Raw genomic sequence first — 21,938 nt, 5'->3', positions numbered from 1 at the left:
ACAGAGTGGCTCTGGGCCAGTCTCTTCTCTCTCAGCCTAACCTACCTCACAGGGTGGTTGAGAGGATAAACCACCATGTACACCACTAGGACTCCCTCAAGAAAGATCAAGATTTAAATAGAAACTAAACACAATTTCCATGTTTCCTGAGAAAGAAGTCCTCTTGCTTCAATATTTCCAGCAAATGGGCATAGGACTGTAGCCTTAGGTTTCTCTTTAGAATAATTATTCTATAGGAGACATAGCATTTGTACAATATTTGTTGACACAGCATGAAAAGGCAGGCAGACAGTTCTGGCACTGAGCCTCTCCAGGGCCCCGTGCAGCCACCTGTAGAACACAGGCCTCTCTTTTGCTTGCTAGGCTGCCTGCCTTTCTAAACTAAGTTTCTGGTCTCAGCCCTATATCTGGTTTAGGGATGTGTGAATCAGTTCAAATACAAATCTAAACACTTCAAAAATTCCTAAAAAATAAACTGAGTACCCAGTGTGTGGTGGGGATGGGGGGTATAGTTGACAGTTGGCACTGTCCAATAACAGTCAAAATGAACAGAAGAAATGAAGGTATGCAATGAATCCTTATAGGGATTCATTATGAGGAAAAGGTACTATACACCAAAGAATCCAAACACTTGAAAAATAGTGATTGCACATTTTGCTCCATAACTCCACTTCTTCAAGGGCTAGAGCTTAGCTTACAAAAAAAAAAAAAAAAAAAAAAAGCTGGGGATCCATGTTAGGGTTAAGATCGGGCAACTTTGAATCCCCATTATTTCCTATAGTGGAAATATACAAAATAAGTAAAAATTAAAAAAAATTAAAGTCAACCAAGTGCCCACTGTCTTGAAATATGGGTTGTAGGTGGCACCAATGGGTACCTACCTACCACCCAAATTTGGTGTCCCTAGGACCTTTATAAATGGTCCGAATCGGGCACAAATAGTAAAAAAAATAAACTGATTCATGCACATCCCTAATCTGGTTGGTGGTAGCCTCACTTTTAATTGGCCATTTAGGAGCCATCTCCCAGCATTAGTGCAAACAAACCAAAAAACCTCCACAAAAGTAGATTGTAAGCCGCTCAGGGCAAGGACTGTCTGCATGGTGCTGTGTAAAGTACTATGCAGAATGATGGTACTATATTAATAGCTCATACTATTGCTGGAATAAAGTTTAGAGGCCCTGCACCATACGTCACCTAACTGTACTATAATCTGCTAGGGAGAAATAATGGGGCAGTCATCTTCCAGTGCCCTTGGCCAAGAGATCTTCATAAACAGATACAACAAAAACCAGTCACTGAGAGCAGCATCCAAGAGTTAATCATCGATTTATTAAAGCCAATGACAGTAAGAGAAAGAAGCAAACAAGACAAACCCCGCCCTACCCTTAACAGTTTTAAATTAAATATATATTGCAAGTAGGGAAGACCCATCATACATTGTCCCTCTGGGAGGAAAGGCAGCCTAAGGCTTCACCATAAGTTCCAACCATCTAATTCTCCCCCATGATCCAGCAACCCGGTAGACTCAGGCAGGCAGATTCAGGTATAAAGGAGACTAACAAATTCCCCTGCCCAAACGTATATATAGCTTAAGTGGCTTCCAGTAACTAAGCCCTGCACCAATTACCCCTCCACCATCTTGTTCAGCTAGTACCTGGAATTAGGAGGGCACTGCTGTAGATGGGCTCATCCTCCCCACTCCCCATTTTAATATCCCTTCCACACAGTTACCTCCTTTCCAGATCACCAAGCACTTCTAGCTTCTTGGAAAGGATGTCTAAGACATGCCCACAGGTGTCCCCCCTCGAAGGCATCTTTTAGGACTCTGCTGCCTTCCAGGTTCCCCTGAGAACTGCAAATATGCCTACTCCCAACATCTGGCCACTCAGGTTTCCCTACTGGTTTAGCACCAAGATGCCGCATGCCACATTTGTCAAACAGAAGAGACACTTTGGGTGCCATCACATCTGTAGTCTCATAACACAACCCGGGGTAGCTTATTCAAGGAAGCACTCTGAAGTTTGCCATGTTCCTGATGCAGCCATTCCCTGGTCCTCTACCTTTTCATGGGCTGTTATCAGGCACTTCAGCTGTTCCAAGGTTACACCAGGGAATGCAGGATCCCAGCAAGGCAGGAACCACACAATAAATTAACACACATAAACACACTTCTGTGACCAGTGTAGTCAGAAGATTCCCTTTGGTCAAGAGTCCTTTGCTGCTGGATGGAGCAGCACGTGCTCAATTACCATTTGCAAGCAGGCAAAGGGGGTTTTCCTCCAGCCCCTCCAACCGATGGCCCCTCTTGTCCACACACCAGCACTGGCCTCTCTTCGTCCCTTTGGATGCTCGGCACTGCAGAAGAGGACATTAAGCGGAGACAAGTGAATGCCAGCCAACAATACACCCAGAGCAGCAGAAAAACCAGCTTAGTTCCATTGTAAATGAGGCTGCCTCTGAACACCAAATATTTATATACCGCTTTTCAACACGTTTCCAAAGCAGTTTACACAGAGAAATAATAAATAAGATGGATCCCTGTCCCCTCCCGCTGCTAAATAGAAGAGATTCCCCACTTTAAAAAGGTGCCTCTTTGCCAAGTTAGCAGGGGAAGTCTGAAGACTTCAGAATACAGCTGCTAGGGCCAGCTGTTGGAATCATTAATCAGGAAATTGGAATCATTGGAATCATTAATTAGTTGTTGGAATCATTAATTAGGGCCAGCTGTTGGAATCACCTCCCGCCAGTGTTAACAGCATCACTAGCTTCCAGTTTGTTTCTGAGCTCACCTGAAAGTGCTGGTGCTCACCTTGAAAGCCCTGTGCAGCTTAAGACCTGGGTACCTGAACAGCTCTCTTCTCGCACATTAGCCTACCCAGATGCTGCAGCCATTATCAGAGGCTCCGGGTGGCCCTGCCTTCTGAAGTGAGGAGAGTGATGAGTGACTGGGCAGAGTTTTTTGGCAGTAGTGCCTCATTTGTGAAAGGCTTTCCCTGACACACATTCATTTCCTTCTGATGCCAGGCCTTTTTATTTTCCTAGGTTTTAAAATTTAAGTCGCTAGTGATTATTTTATCTGTTTGTTTTTTAATTTGCTGTCCTCTGTTGTGTTTATTATTGTTGAACATTAACATTTTAATTTTGTCTTTGTGAACCACCCAAGAGCACATGTGTTGAAGGGTGGGATAATAATGTAATAAAATAAATCGGGGGGTTCTGAGAAACCAGCAATTCCTCCAGGCACTGACACACTGCTGAATTTCCTCCCTCTCATGACTCAGACTGCAAAGTTCAAGCTAAGGAGGACCAAAAAAGCCAATCCTGAGATGTTTACAAGTCTGATTAACAGAGAGATCAACATAGCCATACTTCCTGTCCAGTACAGGATTTCCTCTTATTGCAGTTAGTCCTCTGCTGTTGAGGAAAGCAACTTTGGCCTCACAGTGGCCCAGGGAGCCCGGTCTTTAAGAGAAGCACACACAGACCTCTAGTCAATTCCAGAGCACTACAGGGAGGACTTACACCCGCTCCCACACAGGAGAATCTCTCAGGAAAGAGACAAGCAGCCTGGTTCCAGAGCTGTTCAGCAAGCACCTCCTAATAGTAACCTTCAGTGTCTGCTGCTGTGCAATCACATTGTGCAAGCACAGAAAAAAGCTGCAAACCTAAGCATATTAGGCCGGTAATAAGTCCCACGGAACTCAACAGGTCTTACCTCCACACAAACGGGGCTGGGATAACGAGAGGAGGCAACAGATAGGTCCTCTCTTCAGCAGCACAGAGAGTGGAGGAGGAGGAACCTATGTCCTGTCCCCTTCATCCCCAAGCAACAGGCTGAGTGCCAGTGGTGCCTCCATTTCCACACCCGCTTTTCACAGCATATGCAAGTGGGTTGGTAGTGACTGATGAGGCAGCCGCTTCCAGGTCATATAGCACAATACGGTTAGATTATGTTGCAAGCAGCCATCTTTGTTTCAATACTGGTTGCGCAAAAAGCTTCTTCCTCTCAGCAACTAGATCTCAGAAAGAACAGCCAGGTAGACATGAGTGAGGTGATGCCATCAGTTCTCCACTCACCAACATCACTGCTTTACTAGAGACAGCACGAGATCAGCAGTAGTGTTGGTGCTGGAGGAGGGTCCCTGACCCTGCTCTGCCTTGTTAACATTTCAAGGGGGCCCAAGCACATCACAACCTGGAACTGCCACAGCTTCCATGGGGGACAAATGCTGGTGATGAAGGCAGACCTCCACTTGCTGCCTTGCACAAGGTGGCTCCTTGTCTGCCAGCCCACAATATTTGCCCTCTCCAAATGACCTTTTCAGTCTGTACCTGTTTCCGCCTGTAAAAGCCTCTGGTGTCGCAGTTGGGAATGAAGATGTCTCCCCCATGTAGGTAGAGTGGAGCCCTGAGTTCCTGCAAGATGGCGGCCAAGTGCATGCGGCATGGGGCCTGCCAAGGAGAGAGACAGACAGTGGTTAAAGTTGTTATTTATTTAATTTAAATATTTCTATACTGCCCATAACTTGTGTCTCTGGGAGGTTTACAATGAAAATCATTTAAAACATCAAACCAATTAACAATTAAAATCATTTAAAACATTACACAACATTTAAAACTTATTACTAAAATTTTAAAACTATAAATCTAATTAAACTTAAAAGCCTGGGTGAATAAATGCATCTTCAGCGCTTTTAAAAAAGTTGCCAGTGATGGGGAGGCTCTTATTTCAACAGGGAACGCATTGTGCAGTGGTTAGAGTGCTGGACTAGGACCGGGGAGACCCGAGTTCAAATCCCCATTCAGCCATAAAACTAGCTGGGTGACTCTGGGCCAGTCAATTCTCTCTCAGCCTAACCTACTTCACAGGGTTGTTGTGAAAGACAAACTCAAGTATGTAGTACACCGCTCTGGGCTCCTTGGAGGAAGAGCGGGATATAAATATAATCCTCTCTAATAAAACGCTTGGTGTCCGTCCGTGGACGGGCACCAAGCGTGTGTTCGTGCCTCCCTGCCCTGTTCTGCGCCTGCGCGAAGCGCAGGCACAGAACAGGGCAAGGAGACATGAGGGCCGGCACCCGGTGGCCATCTTGGGCGGCCAGAAGCGGCCGCCCCGAAGAAGCCGGGAATGCGGGGAAGGAGGAGACTGGCCGAGGCGGCGGCAAAGCCGCCGCCTCGGCCAGAGGACGCAGCGCGGCCAAGGCGGCGGTGGAGCCGCGCCGCCAAAGCCGGGCGGGGGGAGGAGGTGACGGGGTAAGCTGGCCGAGGTGGCGGCAGAGCCGCCGCCGAGGCCTGGCACTGCCGCCGCAGCCAGGCGGCTGCGAGTCCTTGGGGCCCTTGCCCGTCCGGGGAGACCGGCCGGGAATGTGAGGCGGGGGCGGACCGGACCGGCAGCGCCGCCCCCAGAGTCTGCCCGGCCACCACCACCGCCACCGCCCACTCTCCCGCCCTCCCAGCTGCCCACAAACTCCTTCCCCGCTCCCCCCCGCAAATGATTAAGGGCCAAAACGGCCCAGAAGAATGCCTCCACGGCCGCCGCCATGGCCGCCAACCGCCCTCCCAGCTGGCCGAGACCTCCTTACCCGAAGCAGCCCGCGACAGTCGGGCGAACTAAAAGCTGTTTTTGCGAAGAAGAGAGGAGCTCCCGAACAGAGCTCCTCTCTGTGCTAAGTCTCTCCCCGAAGTGGTGCTTTGGGCGCAAAGGACACCTATTGCGTCCTTTGCGTCCATAGCAGCAGTTTGGGCATTGGCTTAGCACAGAGAGGAGCTCTGTTCCGGAGCTCCTCTCTTCTTCGCAAAAAATGGATTTTTGATCGCCCGACTGTCGCGGGCTGCTTTGGGTAAGGAAGTCTCGGCCAGCTGGGAGGGCGTGGGGGGGGGAGGCCAGAGGAAGTGGGGCGGGGGGGGAACTCTCCCCTACTAGCGCCCGTTATCACAACGGGCCTGAAACACTAGTAATAATAATAATTAATTAATTCCAAAGTCCAGGGGCAGCAACGGAGAAGGCCTGTTCCCAATTAGCTGCCAGACGAATTGGTGGCAACCATAGACTGACCTCTCTAGATGATCTTAACAGGCGGTGGGGCTCATGTTGAAGAAGACATTCTCTTAAATACCCAGGGCCTAAGCAGTTTCCAGACTACGAACAAAAGCAGCCTCACATAAAGCATTGCAGTAATCCAGCCTAGAGGATACCAGCATTTGGGGTCGTTCATCTCAAGAAACAGGTGCAGCTGGCATATCAGCCGAAACTGATAAAAAGCCCCTCTGGCCACCGCCTCAACCTGGGACAACAGGGAGAGATTCGGATCCAGAAGCACGCCCAGATAGTGTACCTGTTCCTTCTGGGGGAACGTGTTAGCCATTGGACAGACAGATGAACTGGGGTGCGTACGTGTGGAAGGATGGGTTACACAGGAAGCTGCCATATACAGTCAGACCCCTGGTCCATCTAGCTTAGTACTGTCTACGCTGACTGGCAGCAGCTCTCAGGTTCCAGGCTCCCAGCCCTACCTGGAGATGCGGCTAGGGACTCTGAGTGAGGCTGGGACCTTCTGCATGCAAAACAGGCTGCTCCTGCCAACAGGCAAGTAGGAAAAGTCACTCAAAAATGTGTATTTAGCCCTTGGTTTTACAGCAATTTATACACAGGTTTTGGAGGCCAGCTCCCAAGTCAAGTTCCTATACAGAAGGAATGGCAGACACTAGCATGTCAGGGAGGCTGCCAGGCTAGACAGAACCTTTTCCCCTGACAGGCTGGCTTTCCACAGGTAGGGCAGGAGAGCTTTCGTTTTGGTTTTGTTCAAACACAAAATATGGAAGTGTATTCAATTATGCAATCCTTCTGCGTTTTGGAGGTGTATTGCTCCCAGAAGAGCCACACTGCACGCTTTTTCTGAAAGTGTAGACTGGTGCTTGTAGGGTGGGCTGGGGCGGGAGAAGAAGTGGAAGAGAGAAATGGATGGAGACAAACAGGTAAGAGTGAGAACAGCAAAGAGTGGCACTTATAGGACTCTGTCTGTGCTGAAACAGACTAACACAGCCATCCATCTGGAAGATAAAGAGTGAGGGGGTGGATGTTTTCCAGTTGTTCGGATCCCAGCCTTCTAGAGAAAAGGCTGTACAAAGCAGGAGGCTAGGATTCAAGCAGGGCATGGAGGGCAAGAGAAGCACAGTGCCTGGTGTTCTCTCCAAGAACTAGGTGCCCAACAAGAACCCATTCGTTCCACACACATCAAATTCCTGTTTGGCATCACTGCTCAGAGATGGCTGCTACAGCTGGTCTTTGCTGACTCACCTCCTGCAGGGGGTCCTGGTTCTTCAAGGGGAGGGGCTCTGGAGTGGGATGACTTGCTTCACGAACCGCCTGCCAACCATCACCTAGAGAGAGACACAGAAACAGGACTTCAAGCTTCCAGTCACCGTTTAAAGAAGAGGACCAGGGGTGTAGCTAGGGGAGACAGGGGCATGTTCACCCCCCTCTCCTGTGGCCCCCCAGAGTGAGGGAGATAATGAAGAGAATAGTGGAGCTGGGGGCCTGGGTTCCTTGAACCCTTTCAGTTATAGCTACACCCCTGAAGAGCACCATCACCAGCATCAAGACAGTGATTCCCAAATGCTGTGATACATAAGTAGCTGCCTTCTACGGAGGCAGACCATTGGTCCATCAAGCTCAGTATTGTCTACACTGACTGGCAGCAGCGCTCCAGGATTTCAGGCAGGAGTCTTTCCTGGACAGCCCTACCTGGAGGAATTGAGCCTTGAACCCACATGCCAAGCAGGTGCTCTATCACTGAACAACAGCCCTATCCCCATCCTCTGTGCTGTGAACCAGAGATGAAGGGTGTCTTACTATACAGGTGGAACTCGGAAAATTAGAATATCGTGCAAAAGTCCATTAATTTCAGTAATGCAAATTAAAAGGTGAAACTGATACATGAGACAGACGCATTACATGCAAAGCGAGATAAGTCAAGCCTTAATTTGTTATAATTGTGATGATCATGGCATACAGCTCATGAAAACCCCAAATCCACAATCTCAGAAAATTAGAATATTACATGGAACCAAGAAGACAAGGATTGAAGAATAGAACAATATCGGACCTCTGAAAAGTATAAGCATGCATATGTATTCAGTACTTGGTTTGGGCCCCTTTTGCAGCAATTACTGACTCAATGCGGCGTGGCATGGATGCTATCAGCCTGTGGCACTGATGAGGTCTTATGGAAGACCAGGATGCTTCATTAGCGGCCTTCAGCTCTTCTGCATTGTTTGGTCTCATGTCTCTCATCCTTCTCTTGGCAATGCCCCATAGATTCTCTATGGGGTCAGGTCAGGCGAGTTTGCTGGCCAATCAAGCACAGTACACTGTATACTTTTCAGAGGGCTGATATTGTTCTATTCTACAATCCTTGTCTTCTTGGTTTCATGTAATATTCTAGTTTTCTGAGATTGTGGATTTGGGGTTTTCATGAGCTGTACGCCATGATCATCACAATTATAACAAATTAAGGCTTGACTTATCTCGCTTTGCATGTAATGCGTCTGTCTCATGTATCAGTTTCACCTTTTAATTTGCATTACTGAAATTAATGGACTTTTGCACGATATTCTAATTTTCCGAGTTTCACCTGTATGTATCCATCACTCTGTGGCCATGGGAGCATGGTTGCTGTGTACAGCATTCCACCCCCTCTCTACCAATATAGGGACAGGTACTTTATTATAGCAAGCATGTGGGGGGGGATTTCCTGATGCATCAGATACATCTGACAAGTGTGGGGGAACCCCAGAGCACCACCATGACCCAGGTGATGACCCCAGGGCAAATAGGGGAGGAGGGGGTATTGGGTAGGAAAATTAAACTAAGCTGTCCTGCAGTTAAAAAACAATGGCTGCCTATTCTTCTGGGGGCTGATCAAGAAAAGATACACATCTGAGTGCAAGAGTGTAGCTTGTCTCCAGTTTTAAATCCAAATAAAAGTAAAGTAATCTGTACACCAGGTAGCATGAGTTGGGGCAAGAATGTGGAAGGCAACTTAAGAGAGGGATTGTGGCTTGCGATATTGAGTTTGGTGTCCTTTCAGCTAGTTGGCAAATTCTTCTGCCAGTGACTTCTTGGGTAGTTTCCTAATGGCTCTGTTCACCTTCTGAAGGAGATGCTATTGGGAAATGTGGCAGATTCTGTGGGAAGGGGCAGACGATGACATTCTTAGCAGAGCTGGGTTTTGAAGAAACCACTCAGAAACATAATTCATAGCTGTAAGAAACTTTACTTAAAAATAAGAACTTAGCTAGGTTACATGTGTTGTAATTTGTAACTTGCAAAGCACCAAGAGGAAGCTGCCCACTCCAGTTACGAAGTAGTGCAGAGCCTTATTGTTGCAGTTAGTCAAGAAGAAGCATGGAGATTGCAGTGCAGTGTAAAGTACATAGGACTGATTAGGTTAAAATACATTTGAAATAGAAAAGACTATAAGCTATGAAGTGAATAGGAGGGGGAGAGAGAGATGCTCCCATCTGCTCTCCAAGGAGAAAAGACTCACTATAGGAGATACCTGAGGAGTTGAGGCGGGGTCAGAGTAGAGGCAAAGCAGGGACAGGTAAGGGGACCCTCACTAACTACCTCTATTCCCAATGCCCCTAGTGGTCATTAGGATATTTGGTGCAAAAGGTCGATGCACTGGAACTCCATATCCAACAACATGTCTGTTTTGGACCGAGAGAGAAGCCTATTGTGAGTCTTTGTGGCTCTGTGCCCACCAGACACAAAGCAGGTCTACAGAAAATCTACTTACATATGAATTTATGAATTCCGCCCCCGCCCCATCCCTTTACCTCTAAAGGTGAGAGTAACTCTTTACTTTCTGGCAGGAAATAATCCCACCACCACTGTAACTTCCAACAGACATCATGCTATTCCCCCCCCAAAAAAAAAGAGGGGATAACAAAAGGGGCAGACTGCATTTATGGGTGGGCAGGCTGTGTTCCACATATTAGATTTCTGAAACCAAAATAGAGGGCAATTAGAGTGGCAAATTACTTGTTTGAGGGGGCACTTGCCCCCTCCCACCCCCAGAGCCACCCTTGAAAAGGAAACGAGATCTTAGAGCCTGAAATGCAACAGGCAGGCAAAAGGATGAAGCACCTTTAGAGCAGCTTCCTGGGAACTTGATGTCATTTGTTGCTGAGTTTTAGAAAAGCTCTCCAACTTTATCCAGTGCTCAACCTGTATATTTACTATAAATAACCAAATATAACACAGACATCATAAGCCTCCAGTGATCTCTCCTTTCAAGAGAAATCTGAATCCAAGCTGTGCTGAAAATCCTAAGAATGTCACTGCTTGGAAAAAGCAGGACAACTGAGGTAGCACAACAGTATGTATGCTCTTCCCATTTTTGCTTTTGGTCAGTAAGGTTTTGCTGAGGATTATATTTTTCAAATGCCTGCTTGGCCAAGGGTTACAGCGGGGCAAGGAGAAGAGGAACAGTGTGTAAGTAGGTATGTCCACATCCCACCCTCAGCAAGCAATGAGGTAGATCATGGGTGGTCAACCTGTGGTTCTCCAGCTGCGGTTGGACTACAACTTCCACCATCCTCAGCTATGATTTATTGTGGCTAGGGATGATGGGAGTTGCAGTCCAACAACAGCTGGAGAACTTCTAGTAGGCCACCCCAGCCACAGACCTTCTCCAAAGTTCTTAAAAGGAATTGTCTCAAGACCAAAACTAGCAATGTCAAAAATATAGTTTTAAAGCCATCACCATCTGGTGTGATTATGTAACAGAAAGAAGCTCCCATGAACAAAAATGCAGTCAATTTCTGACACTCTTTTTTCCCCATTTTCCTCAGGTTTCGTGATATTGTTGTTCCTTTAGGCCCATGGAATGGGGGTGCTCCAACCATCCCAGTAGGATTCCCATGCCTGCACTAATTACAGCAAGTTGTATTCATCTACACATCTATAATGTGGTGTTATGGTTTTCCTTGGGAGGAAATTCAGGGTCTACTAGCAACATTAGTGTCCTCCTTCTTGGCATCAAGGGTGGAGGCTAGTGTTCCCTGTAAGAGGGATTCCCAGATGTTGTTGATTACAACTCCCAGCATCCCAAGCTACAATGGCCTTTGGGGATTATAGGAAATGTAGTCAACAACATCTGAAAATCCCTGTTACAGGGAACATTGGTGGAGGCCAGGCATCCAAGGATGCTCACCTGCCAACCGTCTACCCCACACTGTAGGGACAGAGCATCAATGATAAGCTATGCTATCATGTTTTTCAGCATGGCTAACTGGAAAGAAGGCAGCTTCTAGATTCCTCCTCCCCCTCCCCAAGACTCAATGATGTATAAGAGTTGTTCTTGCCCATGTACACAGTGTCAAACTACAATCCTACATATGAGGTGTTCCACCTGCCAGGGGCATTATTAGGGGTGGCTCATGGGGCTCAGTCCCCCAAATCTCAGCAGCCACTTCCTTCTCAACTGGGGGGCAGGCAGTAGTTTCTGCTGCTGCTCCAGCAGCAACGATCACTCATCTCCGACACCTCCCTATAACGTGCTGTGGACAAAACAGATGCTTCAGCCCCAATACAGTATTTGTCGCCTCCTGTTTCCCTTTGGGAAGGAAAAAGATTCAATTATGCTTTGGAAGGAATGACTGAATTTGATTATCAAAAGGGGGGTGGTGTGTGAGCCCAGCTGTTTTAAGTACCTAGCAATGTCCCTGGCTCCTGCAATAGCCATCTAGGCAATGGGCACAGAACCACAGGAGTTACGTACACTGAACATACCCTGGGGGAACACATAAGACCCATATATTTGCTCAAGAGCAGACTCTAGCCCTGTCAAGTCATCACAGTTCCTCAAGGGGGCACCAGAGTTCCCTTGCATCAAGATGTCTACATACCACCAGCATCTACAATTCTGTCTGGATTGCACACAATACAGCAGCAGTCATTCAAGGCTGTGGAAACAGCAGAAACAGAAAGACAAGAAAATATGCAAAGGATAAAATCTTCCAGGGCTGCCAGGTTTTCCAGGACACAAGATCCTTGTGGTAGCAATAGCCAGGCTATGTTGCATTTACACAGAATTAGACATAGGGATGTGTGTACAAACACACAGGCAAAATAACCCATATTCTGAGCCAAACAAATGTGAATTTTGCATCTTTACAGGACTGTCATTTAAAAAAATTGTTATATACCATGTTTCAACAGAAAGAGTTCTCAAAACAGTTGCCATTTCCTCCAGAATCAGTACAACTTCCAAAGCAACTCTACTGCCAGCCTATCATATGGGGACTAGCAAAGTGTTATTGACTCATCTGGCACATAGGAGCGTGGTCCATGAGGCAGCTGGCAATGTGGTTGGCAAAGCCCCACCTTTCTACATTCTTTGCTTTGCATTTTCTGGTTGCACTTCTCACCACGGCTGCATCCATGGAGGCCTTTCACATTTACAACTCCACAGATCAACTATCTGGGACTGGGAGAGTGAACAAGGGACTAGATTCAACCCTTCCCCACCAAACAATCAGTACCCTGCAACAGTTAAATTGATTTTTATTTTCATTTAATTTTTGAACTGAAGTACACAAAAAAATTATGAAGCAAATGTTGAAACTTCTTTTCTTGAAATTGCTATAGTCGGTGCAATAATGTACTGCTCACTTTTGCCTTTGCTGTGGGGGACAGGAATTGTGGGATTATAATAAGGAATAGAGCTCTAGATTGCCATGCAGAATTACAGCAATGGACCAAGAAGATCAGAATTCAGTAAAGATCAGCAACAGTAATGTTCCTTAGTGTGAAAAGGGGCCTTTGTTCAGGTACTGATGAAACCTACTGGTATGAATACTTATATACCCACTTTTCAACAAAAGTTCTCAAAGTGGTTTAGGCGGAAACACGACATAAAATAGTTCCCTGTCCAAAAGGGGTTCACAATAACAGGATAGATAAGGCAAACACCAGCAACAACCAACAGAGAGACAGTTGCTTTCTCCCTGCTAAATCAAATAAAGCAAATCACTACTTTAAAAGGTGCTTTTTTGCTCAGCTAGCAGGGACCTCAACCTGCCTTTACAAGGGTAAGAGCTAGAAATTTACTTTTAAAACCTCAAGACCAGAGGCTAATCCTGTATCCAACACAAGTTTCTGTGCTTGCATGCAATCTCAGCTTATATTTATCTATCTATCTATCTATCATATTTCTATACTGCTTGACACGTGTATCCCTATGTGGTGTACACAAGTTAAAATACAACAAATATAAAAACAGGATAACATGATTAAACCAATTATGATAGAAAACCAATTACAATTAATTAAAAGCCTGAGAAAACAGGTGCACATTAAGGGTCTTTTTAAAAACAGCCAAAGATGGAAAAACTCTGATTTTAACAGGGAATACATTCAGTGGGAAAATGACTTAACAAGCCAGAGGTTGCCGGTTCGAATCCCCACTGATATGTCTCCCAGAAACACCTATATTGGGCCGCAGCGACATAGGAAGATGCTGAAAGGCATCATCTCATACTGAGCGGGAGATGGCAACGGTCAACCCCTCCTGTATTCTACCAAAGACAACCACAGGGCTCTGTGGGTGCCAGGAATCGGCACTGACTCGATGGCACACTTTACCTTTCCATTCCAGAGCTCCGGGACAGCCACAGAGAAGGCCCGATCCCGAGCAGTCACCAAATGATCCGGTGGCAGCCGTAACTGGACCTCCCCAGATGATCTTAATAGGTGGGAGGGTTCATGACAAAGGAGACACTCTCTTAAATAACCAGGACCCAAGCCATTAAGGGCTTTATAGGTAATAACCAGCACTTCATATTTTGCTCGGAAACGTATTGGTAGCCAGTGCCGTTCTTTTAAGATCAACATTATATGGTCTTTAGGTTATCCTAGTTTGGCTGTCACATTGTGCACCAACTGTAGTTCCTGGACTATGTTCAAAGGCAGCCCCACATAGTGTGCATTACAGTAGTCAAGCCTGGAGGTTACTAGCATATGTACTACTGTTTTAAGGCCATTTTCCTCCAGAAATGGGCATAGTTTACATATCAGCCCAAGCTGATAAAAAGCACCCCTGGGCTGTTGCCTCAGCCTGAAAGACCAGAGAAAGTTTTAGATCCAGGAGCACTCCCAAACTACGTTTTGTTCTTTCTGTGCAAGCGTAGCACCATCCAGAACAGGCAGTTCTAGAGCAACTCTCAAGTTCTGCCCCCCCCCCCACCACAGTTAGTACCTCAGTCTTATTTGGATTCCATTTCAGTCTGTTATCCAACCCATTACCATCTCCAGGCAGGCTTTTGAGGAGGTTATGCCATTACCTGATGAAGTTGATATGGAGGAATAGATTTGGGTGTCATCAGCCTATTGATAACTCCCTGTACCAAGTCTCCTGATGATCTCTTCCAGCAGTTTCATGTAGATGTTAAAAAGCACTGGACAGAGTATGGAGCTGTGTGGAACTCCACACATTAACTTCCACTTTGCAGAGCGGCTGTCTCTAAGTGACATCAACTGGAATCTGCCAGAGAGGTAGGAACCGGACCACTGTAAAATAGTGCCACCCAGTTCCAACTATTAAAGCCACTGAGAGATCAGAAAAGATCAGAGTCACTCTCCCTCTGCCAATACCCACTTGGAGATCATCCATCAGGCTGACGAAGGCCGTCTCAGACCCATAGCCTGCCCGAAAGCCAGTTTGGAATGGGTCTAGATAATCCGTTTCCTCCAAGACTGCCTGGAGTTGAGAGGCCACCACCCTCTCAATTACCTTGCACAATGATAACTGAGGGATCCAGTGCAGGTTTCTTCAAGTAAGATCTAATAACAGCCTCCTTAAGGCAAGGAGGCATACAAACAGCTCCAAGTATAAGCCAGCGGCACTGTACCTGCCCTACATGGGGCATTTCCCATTTCAATCCCAGCTCCATCCACTTACTGGAAACAATAGGGCAGGGCTGGGGAACACCCCTGCCTTTCAGTCTCTGGAGGGCTGCCACTAGTTAGGACTGACAGTACTGAACATGGCAGACCATGGGCTGGATTTTGTAAGAAGGCAACTTCTCTCACTTGCTACTAGGACAGCCTCTACCTGTATTGCCATCAGCTTGACTACAGAGAACCCCAAGGAAGGAAGGATCTTTCAAAGAAATGAACCAGAAAACTCATGGCTTGAAGGTAAGGGTCACCAGACATTACATGTGCCACTCTCTCGTTCCCCTCTCCCAAACTTTTCCTCCTAAATAATATCCCTGGCAGAGGGAGAGGTTTCAGGACCAGAGTTACTCCTCTCCCCCTCACTATGGTCCCAACTCAGATCAGCATCTCCCCCATGACCCCTGCCACCATTTGCTCAAGGAAGCAAGCTGCTACCTCGGCTGCTATTCTGGGGACTGTAAATTACAAAGTTTAGTAAACTGGGGCAGAGGAGGGGAACAAAGATGGTGAAAGGCCTGGTGACCCAGTCCTATAAAGAACAGTTGAAGCATGGGCTATGTTTAGCCTGGAAAGACCTCATGGAGATAGGATAGCCATCTTCAAATGTCCGGAGGGCTGTTATATAGGAGGAGGAGCAGGAGTTTTGTTCTCTGTTGCTCCTGAGGGCAGGACTAGAACAAATGGGTTGAACAAATTCCATGCTAGAGGTCATGAGGAAGGGGATTGAAAATAAAAATGCTAATATTACAATGTCCTTATACAAATCTATGGTGCAGCCACATTTGGAGTACTGCTTACAATTCTGGCCACTGTATCTTAAGGAGGACACTGTAGAACTGGAAAAAGTGCAGAAGAGGGCAACCAGGATGAACAGGGGCCTGGAGCACCTTCCTTATGAAGCAAGGGTACAGCATCTGGGGCTTTTTAGTCTGGAAAAGAGGCGACTACAGGGAGACATGATAGGTATGTAAAATTATGCATGTAGTGGACAGAGAAAATTTTCTCCCTCTCTCATAATACTAGAGCCAGGGGTCATTCCATGAAGCTGAAGACAGGGAATTTTAGGACCAACAGGAAGTACTTTTTCACACAGCACGCATTAATCTATGGAATTCTCTGCCACAGGAAGTGGATGGCTTTAAAGGGGGGTTAGACAAATTCATGGACAGGTCTATCAATGGCTACTATTCTGGAGGCTATAGGCCACCTCCAGCCTCAGAGACAGGATGCCTCTCAATACCAGTTGCAGGGGAGCAACAGCAAGAGAGAGGGCATGCCCTCACCTCATGCCTATGGGCTTCTCAGAGGCATCTAGTGGGCCATTGTGTGAAACAGAATGCTGGACTAGATAGGTCTCTTTGGCCTAATCCAGCAGGGCTGTCCTTAAGCTAGAAGCAGTTTCAGGCTACATGTTATGGGAATTCCCCACCTGTTGAATGGCTGTTCAAGAGTGAACCATCTGCTTCATGCAGTGGTGGGCTTTTATTTGCTGGAGGTTTTCAGACAGAGGCTGAACAGTCATCGGTCATCAGGGATATTGTAGCAAGACTCTTGCTTCAAGCAGCATGTTGGAATAGAAGACTATTCCAAGGGTATCTTCCAACTCTAATACAAATACGACAAAATATTTATATACCACTTTTCAACAAAAGTTCCCAGAGTGGTTTACTAGGATTTCTATTTGAACCCATTATAGCTTCTCTGCCAGTACAAACAGCAGTGTCAGAAGCTTAATCTAGATTCCCTGCTCCTGCCCACTGCTTTAAAAAAAAATGCATTTTAAGAAACCAAAGTGATTATGATGCCATTTACCATAATGTCTAGTTTGACTCAGAGACCTAACCTAATGAGCTACCATGGACTCTGCGTATTAAGGCAAAGAAGGGAATAAGAGTGGGCAACAGCAGCTCAGTTTCAGCAAAATGAATCGTCTGGTCTTGATTGGCCAGACATAAATACTTCTTCTGCCCTGACAATACAAGCTGTCTTGCTGCTGCTGCACCTCAGGCTCCAGGTCAAACAACTGGACTTGGGGATCCTAGACACAGGAACAGATCTTAGGAACAGACATGCACTCCAGATCCTGGTATGATGGCTATTTATGCACCCAAAATGGTTTTTTACTGAAAGAGCAAAAGGAGAGCAGGAACTTTCCCAGACAGCAGGCTTTAATGCTGGTTTTCTGCGAGGCTTTACCACATGTTTGAAGTTGCCCCCAAAAAACCATTGCAAAAAATGGATTTTTAAAGTCCTGGATATAGCTCGGACTATACTCTAACACACAGTGAAAAACCTTGTGTGTGAAGTGCTCCCTGATAGTTCGCAGGGACTTCAGGATAAATTTGACTGATATGCGAAAGTGCACCCTCCATTCCACAGAAGATCCAAACTAAAAGCTGGGTGTGAAAAGCAGCAAGCATAACCTATCCCCTTTGCCAAGCAGGGCCTGCCTTGGTTTGCATTTGGATGGGTAAGTACATGTAAGCTCTGCCTGGTGCAAAATATTTTCCTTAGGGAATCGGACTTCGCATGCAGAAGGTCCTATCCCCTTTGCCAAGCAGGGCCTGCCTTGGTTTGCATTTGGATGGGTAAGTACATGTAGCTCTGCCTGGTGCAAAATATTTTCCTTAGGGAATCGGACTTCGCATGCAGAAGGTCCCAGGTTCAATGGCTGACATGTCCAGGCTGGGCTGGGGGAAACTCCTGTGTCATGTCTGAAACCTTGAAGAGCCACTGTCAATCAGTGCTTCTGAGCCAGATAGGCCCTAGTGTGACTCGGAAGTAGGCAGTTTTGTATGTTCCCATGAATTACCCAGCATCCGTTCATCACCAAGTAGAATGGCAAAGTGGCTCATTTTCAGATTGCTAGCGGGTGAGCAAGCAAACTTAATTACACTCATAAATTTCCAGTACAGTTTGCAGTCAAGTCATTAGGCTGAAGTAACAGGCTGTTTTCTACAAGAGTGTTCTGGCCACAAGCAAAATGAGTTTAAGGCCTCAAACTTAGGCAGAGTTCTGCACTATACCAGGGTTTCTTAACCTTGGGCCTCCAGATGTTTTTGGACTACAACTCGCATCATCCCCAGATATGGCCTTTGTGGCTGAGGATGATGGGAGTGGTAGTCCAAAAACATCTGGGGGCCCAAGGTTAAGAAACCCTGCACTATACCATAATAATCTGCAGCTTTCCTTTTCGTTACCATGGGCCAACACAGGTATTGTAGAGTTCAGAGGCATAAAACTTTAAATCAAAAAGTGAGATATTAGAAAATGGAAAGAAGTGGCGGGTGTGTGTGTGTGTGGCAAAGCAAAGCACCAGATCAAAACTCCGCTTGTGTTGATGTTTCAGGCGTGCAAGCCTGCTCTCCCGCCTCCCCTCATAGCATTGCTTTCCCCACAGAGAATAGTAGGTACTTGTACGCTAGAAAAGAGAACCTCAGAATGCCAGAAGATCCTCCTAGGGATTCACAGGCCACCTTCTTCTTAGGGCACAAGTTTTCCAAATGGCTCTCCCTGCAGTGGCGTAACTATAATAGGGCAAGGGGAGACAGTTGTCTGGGGGCCCACTGCCTTGGGGGTCCCCCCAGAGGCAAGTCACATGACTGACTCCCCCAGCCACACACCGACCTGGGCTTCCTTCAGTTGTATTCATCCTCCGAAATTGTTGTGTGTGTTAAGACCTGGAGCTACCACAACAGCATGTCTTTCTCTAGTACCATTAAATGACTTGCATCATCCACAATTTACAAAACCTTTAAAAAAATAATTTAGGATGATGTTCTATTGTGGCACATAAGTGCTTATATGTGTGTGTGTGTGTGTGCGCGCGCGCGCGTGCGCGCACACGCTTTTTGTTACCACTATTCAGCCTCATTTAAGATTTCTTTACTTCATGAGCTGAGCTTCAGTGAGGGGGGGGTTTAAAATCTTGTTTCTGGGCCCACTCCAACCTTGCTATGCCCCTCTCCCCCTGAATGGGCAAAAGGACAGGAGAGCTGATCTGGTGGTAGCAAGCATGACTTGTCCCCTTAGCTAAGCAGGGTCTGCCCTGGTTGCATATGAATGGGAGACTTGATGTATGAGCACTGTAGATGGAGCTGCTCTGGGAAGAGCAGAAGGTTCCAAGTTCCCTCCCTGGCTTCTCCATGACAGGGCTCAGAAAGATTCCTGCCTGCAACCTTGGAGAAGCCGCTGCCAGTCTGTGAAGACAATACTGAGCTAGATGGACCAATGGTCTGACTCAGTATATGGCAGCTTCCTGTGTTCCTAACAGGCCTTTCGGAGCCTTCCCCCAGCACTCTCCGAGGTTTGATATTGTCTTTAAACAAGAGGACAACCCTGACACAAGAAGCTGTGTGTGACTGTAGTGTGCGCTCTTGTAAAACACACATGGGGCTTATGGATTCCATCCCTACTGCCCTTCGCCACGCCATAACGCAAGCACTAGCTTTATTATTCATCTATAATTTGTTACCAAGCTCCGATTGAGAGAGAGAGAGACCCTTTGACATTTTTAAGCAAACCTAGAGAAAAACGAAGGCTTTGAGGGAGAGCATGTCTCGATGAGAAGAGAAAACCCACCGTTTTATCACGTTGCAGCCACCCTGATTTGCGAGGTAATTGGCCGATTTCTCTCCAGTACCACGCACCTTTCTGATAGTTTTTAACATTGCTTTGAAATTTTAAACAATTGTGGCTTCAGCTTTTTTATTGTGGTAATTTGTATTTTATTGTGAGCCGCCCAGAGACGCAAGTTTTGGGCGGGATAGAAATATGTCAAGAACAAATAAAATCAGAACCCCCACTTTAGCCATAAGTGAGGGGATTGGTGGGCGGGGGGGGGGATGATTCCATCTTTTCCCGCGCTTCACTCATCCTGATGGCAAGTCTGACTCTACAGCTCGGGGGCGATTCTAGCGGAGTAACTACCGCGCATTAAGCAACCCGGAGCGGACTCCTCGACGTAGACTACATCAGGTGCCCTTCTGGAAGGGCAGAGCAGACCACTCACCTGCAGCGGCTTCCGCCTCCGTCTGGTTTCTTCTGCTCCCCCTTTTCTTGCCGGCGCCCGCCAAGCACACCCCTTTCCCGCGGAGCAGAGCGTGCAAAGGGGCGCGTTCGCCGTGCCGAGGGACGCAGCGCAATCCTTGGGCGCAGCCGGGCGTGTAGACGCCGCACGCCTCGCCCTGTGCCCTGCTGGCCCCGCCGCCGCCGCCGCCGCAGCCCTTGTCGTCGCAAGTTGCCTTGTTCTCGGGAGAGTCACAGCCAGCCGGGGAAGAGCAGCCGGCGCCAGGGTCCCCGCCCTCGGTCCCCAGCGGGGCGCTTCTCGTTGTCAGAGCCTGCAAGAAGAGTGACACCATCCCCAACCAGCAGTACAGGTACATGGTGGAGTCTAGGACCGAAGCCGGGAGGTCCCGCCGCGCCACAGACTGAGCGTTTAGGGCTCCGCGCTGCAGCCGCGGCGCGCCTTAAATGCAGCGCCCAGCCCACGAACTGCCGGCCTCCTTCCGCGCCAGGTGTAGTCGGTCCGGTTGGAAGGGTGCCAGCCGTCAGGGTGTAGCTGCGGGCTACCAGAAAGTTGGCTGCTATCTTCCCATTCTCTCCCCCACCTTTTTCTTTTTTGCTACGCCCGTTATAATTATCCGCACCGCCGATCCTAAGGTTGCAGTCTTATGCGCGGTTATGTGGGAGTGCTGATCCTTACTTCCGAGTAAAAATGCAGGGACTCGCTCTGGTCGTAGCCGGTTTTCTTTTTGAGCCTGCAAGCCCACAGGTCCTGTGCACGCTTACTTGGCAGTAAGTCCCATAGAAATCATTGGGACATCTGGAGTCAACAGACAGCATAGGCTGGTGCTGCGCGTTTCCCTAGCTCCACTTGGTGTCAACCTGGGTCACTGACAGTACAAGCCTATAAATGTTTTTTGGGAAGGAACGAACTCCCACTCCATGAGACCAGCTCTACTCCCAGGTAAGTGTGCAAAGGATGGCCACTGCCTTCAACTTTTTGTTCGAGTTTCTTAATCTTAAGAGCCAGCTCGTTGAGAAGCTAATGTGCAAATTATTGACATTATTGTGCTGAATTATGTTCTCAAAGATGCATCTTGTGGATTTTCACAGCAGCCCAGTGAGTTGGGTTCCCATTTTTGCAGAGAAACTGAGGCTGAGGAAGTCCTGATTGAGGTTGGATGTTTGGGGTGTTCTAGAATCAAGTACAGAAACCAGACTGTGTATAATGCTGGCCTTACTGGATGGTAGGTTTACCAACTTTTTTCCCCCTGGCAGAGATGCTTTTTGGAGCATGGCAGTTTTGTGATGTTGCAATCCTCAGGCCATGCTTAGGGCACACTTCTGCCACTGAAGTTAAGGGGGCTTTGGTGTAGTAGGAATATTAATTTTATTCACAGTGTGTGTTGAGGTAGAATTGCTAATCCTTTCTGACAAGGCTCCTTAGCCTTTAGCTGGGCAGATTACACAGGTGCAGATTTACCCAATATGGGGAGATGTGCATGTTTCACCTGCTGTGTTTCTGTCTGTCATGAAGCTCTTAAATGCAGAGAATGGCTGTTAGAAAGGCAGCAATTCTACCCCAGGGTCTCTGTGCTGGTCTGTGGTTATAAAAACCAGTTAGTGGGAGGAAACTGCTGACACCTGTAACATGTGAATGATGCAGGATGATAATTAGATAACATAATAGCATCTAGCCACAAAATTGAAGCATGAGACTGGAACAAGTCATTTAGCCTTCCCCTTTATTCCACATTCTTTCCTACAATACTCTTGCCATTTTCTCTGAAATAGGATAGGATGGCCACCTTTCTTTCTTTTTTAAAAATTGGCCTTACTCCTCTGCCTTGAATTGCAGCCTGGATTTTCCTGGCATGGAAGTAATGGTGAGGGAAAGCTACACCTACTAAACGTCTGCATCGTGCCAGTAGTTGAAAGCACAGGAGCAGTTAAGATAAGTTGGCAA

The 21,938-nt window shown here is 47.2% G+C and overlaps 1 protein-coding gene across 1 annotated transcript; it reads right to left on the bottom strand.

Moving 5' to 3' along the window:
- Positions 1–1,312: 1,312 nt before the first annotated feature.
- On the bottom strand, positions 1,313–20,500 carry IGFBP6 (insulin like growth factor binding protein 6). The gene is made up of 4 exons (XM_053303878.1): positions 19,980–20,500; positions 7,301–7,383; positions 4,336–4,455; positions 1,313–2,358 (listed from the first exon to the last, which is right to left on the bottom strand). The coding sequence occupies exons 1-4, from the start codon at positions 20,350–20,352 to the stop codon at positions 2,245–2,247; spliced, it is 690 nt and encodes a 229-aa protein (XP_053159853.1). The 5' UTR covers positions 20,353–20,500; the 3' UTR covers positions 1,313–2,244.
- Between the last annotated feature and the right edge of the window lie 1,438 nt (positions 20,501–21,938).

Source organism: Hemicordylus capensis, chromosome 2, assembly GCF_027244095.1.
Source record: "Hemicordylus capensis ecotype Gifberg chromosome 2, rHemCap1.1.pri, whole genome shotgun sequence".
NCBI classification, from domain to species: domain Eukaryota; kingdom Metazoa; phylum Chordata; class Lepidosauria; order Squamata; family Cordylidae; genus Hemicordylus; species Hemicordylus capensis.
The sequence above is the reverse complement of the archived record's forward strand: the minus strand, read 5'-3'. Positions and strand labels throughout refer to the sequence as shown.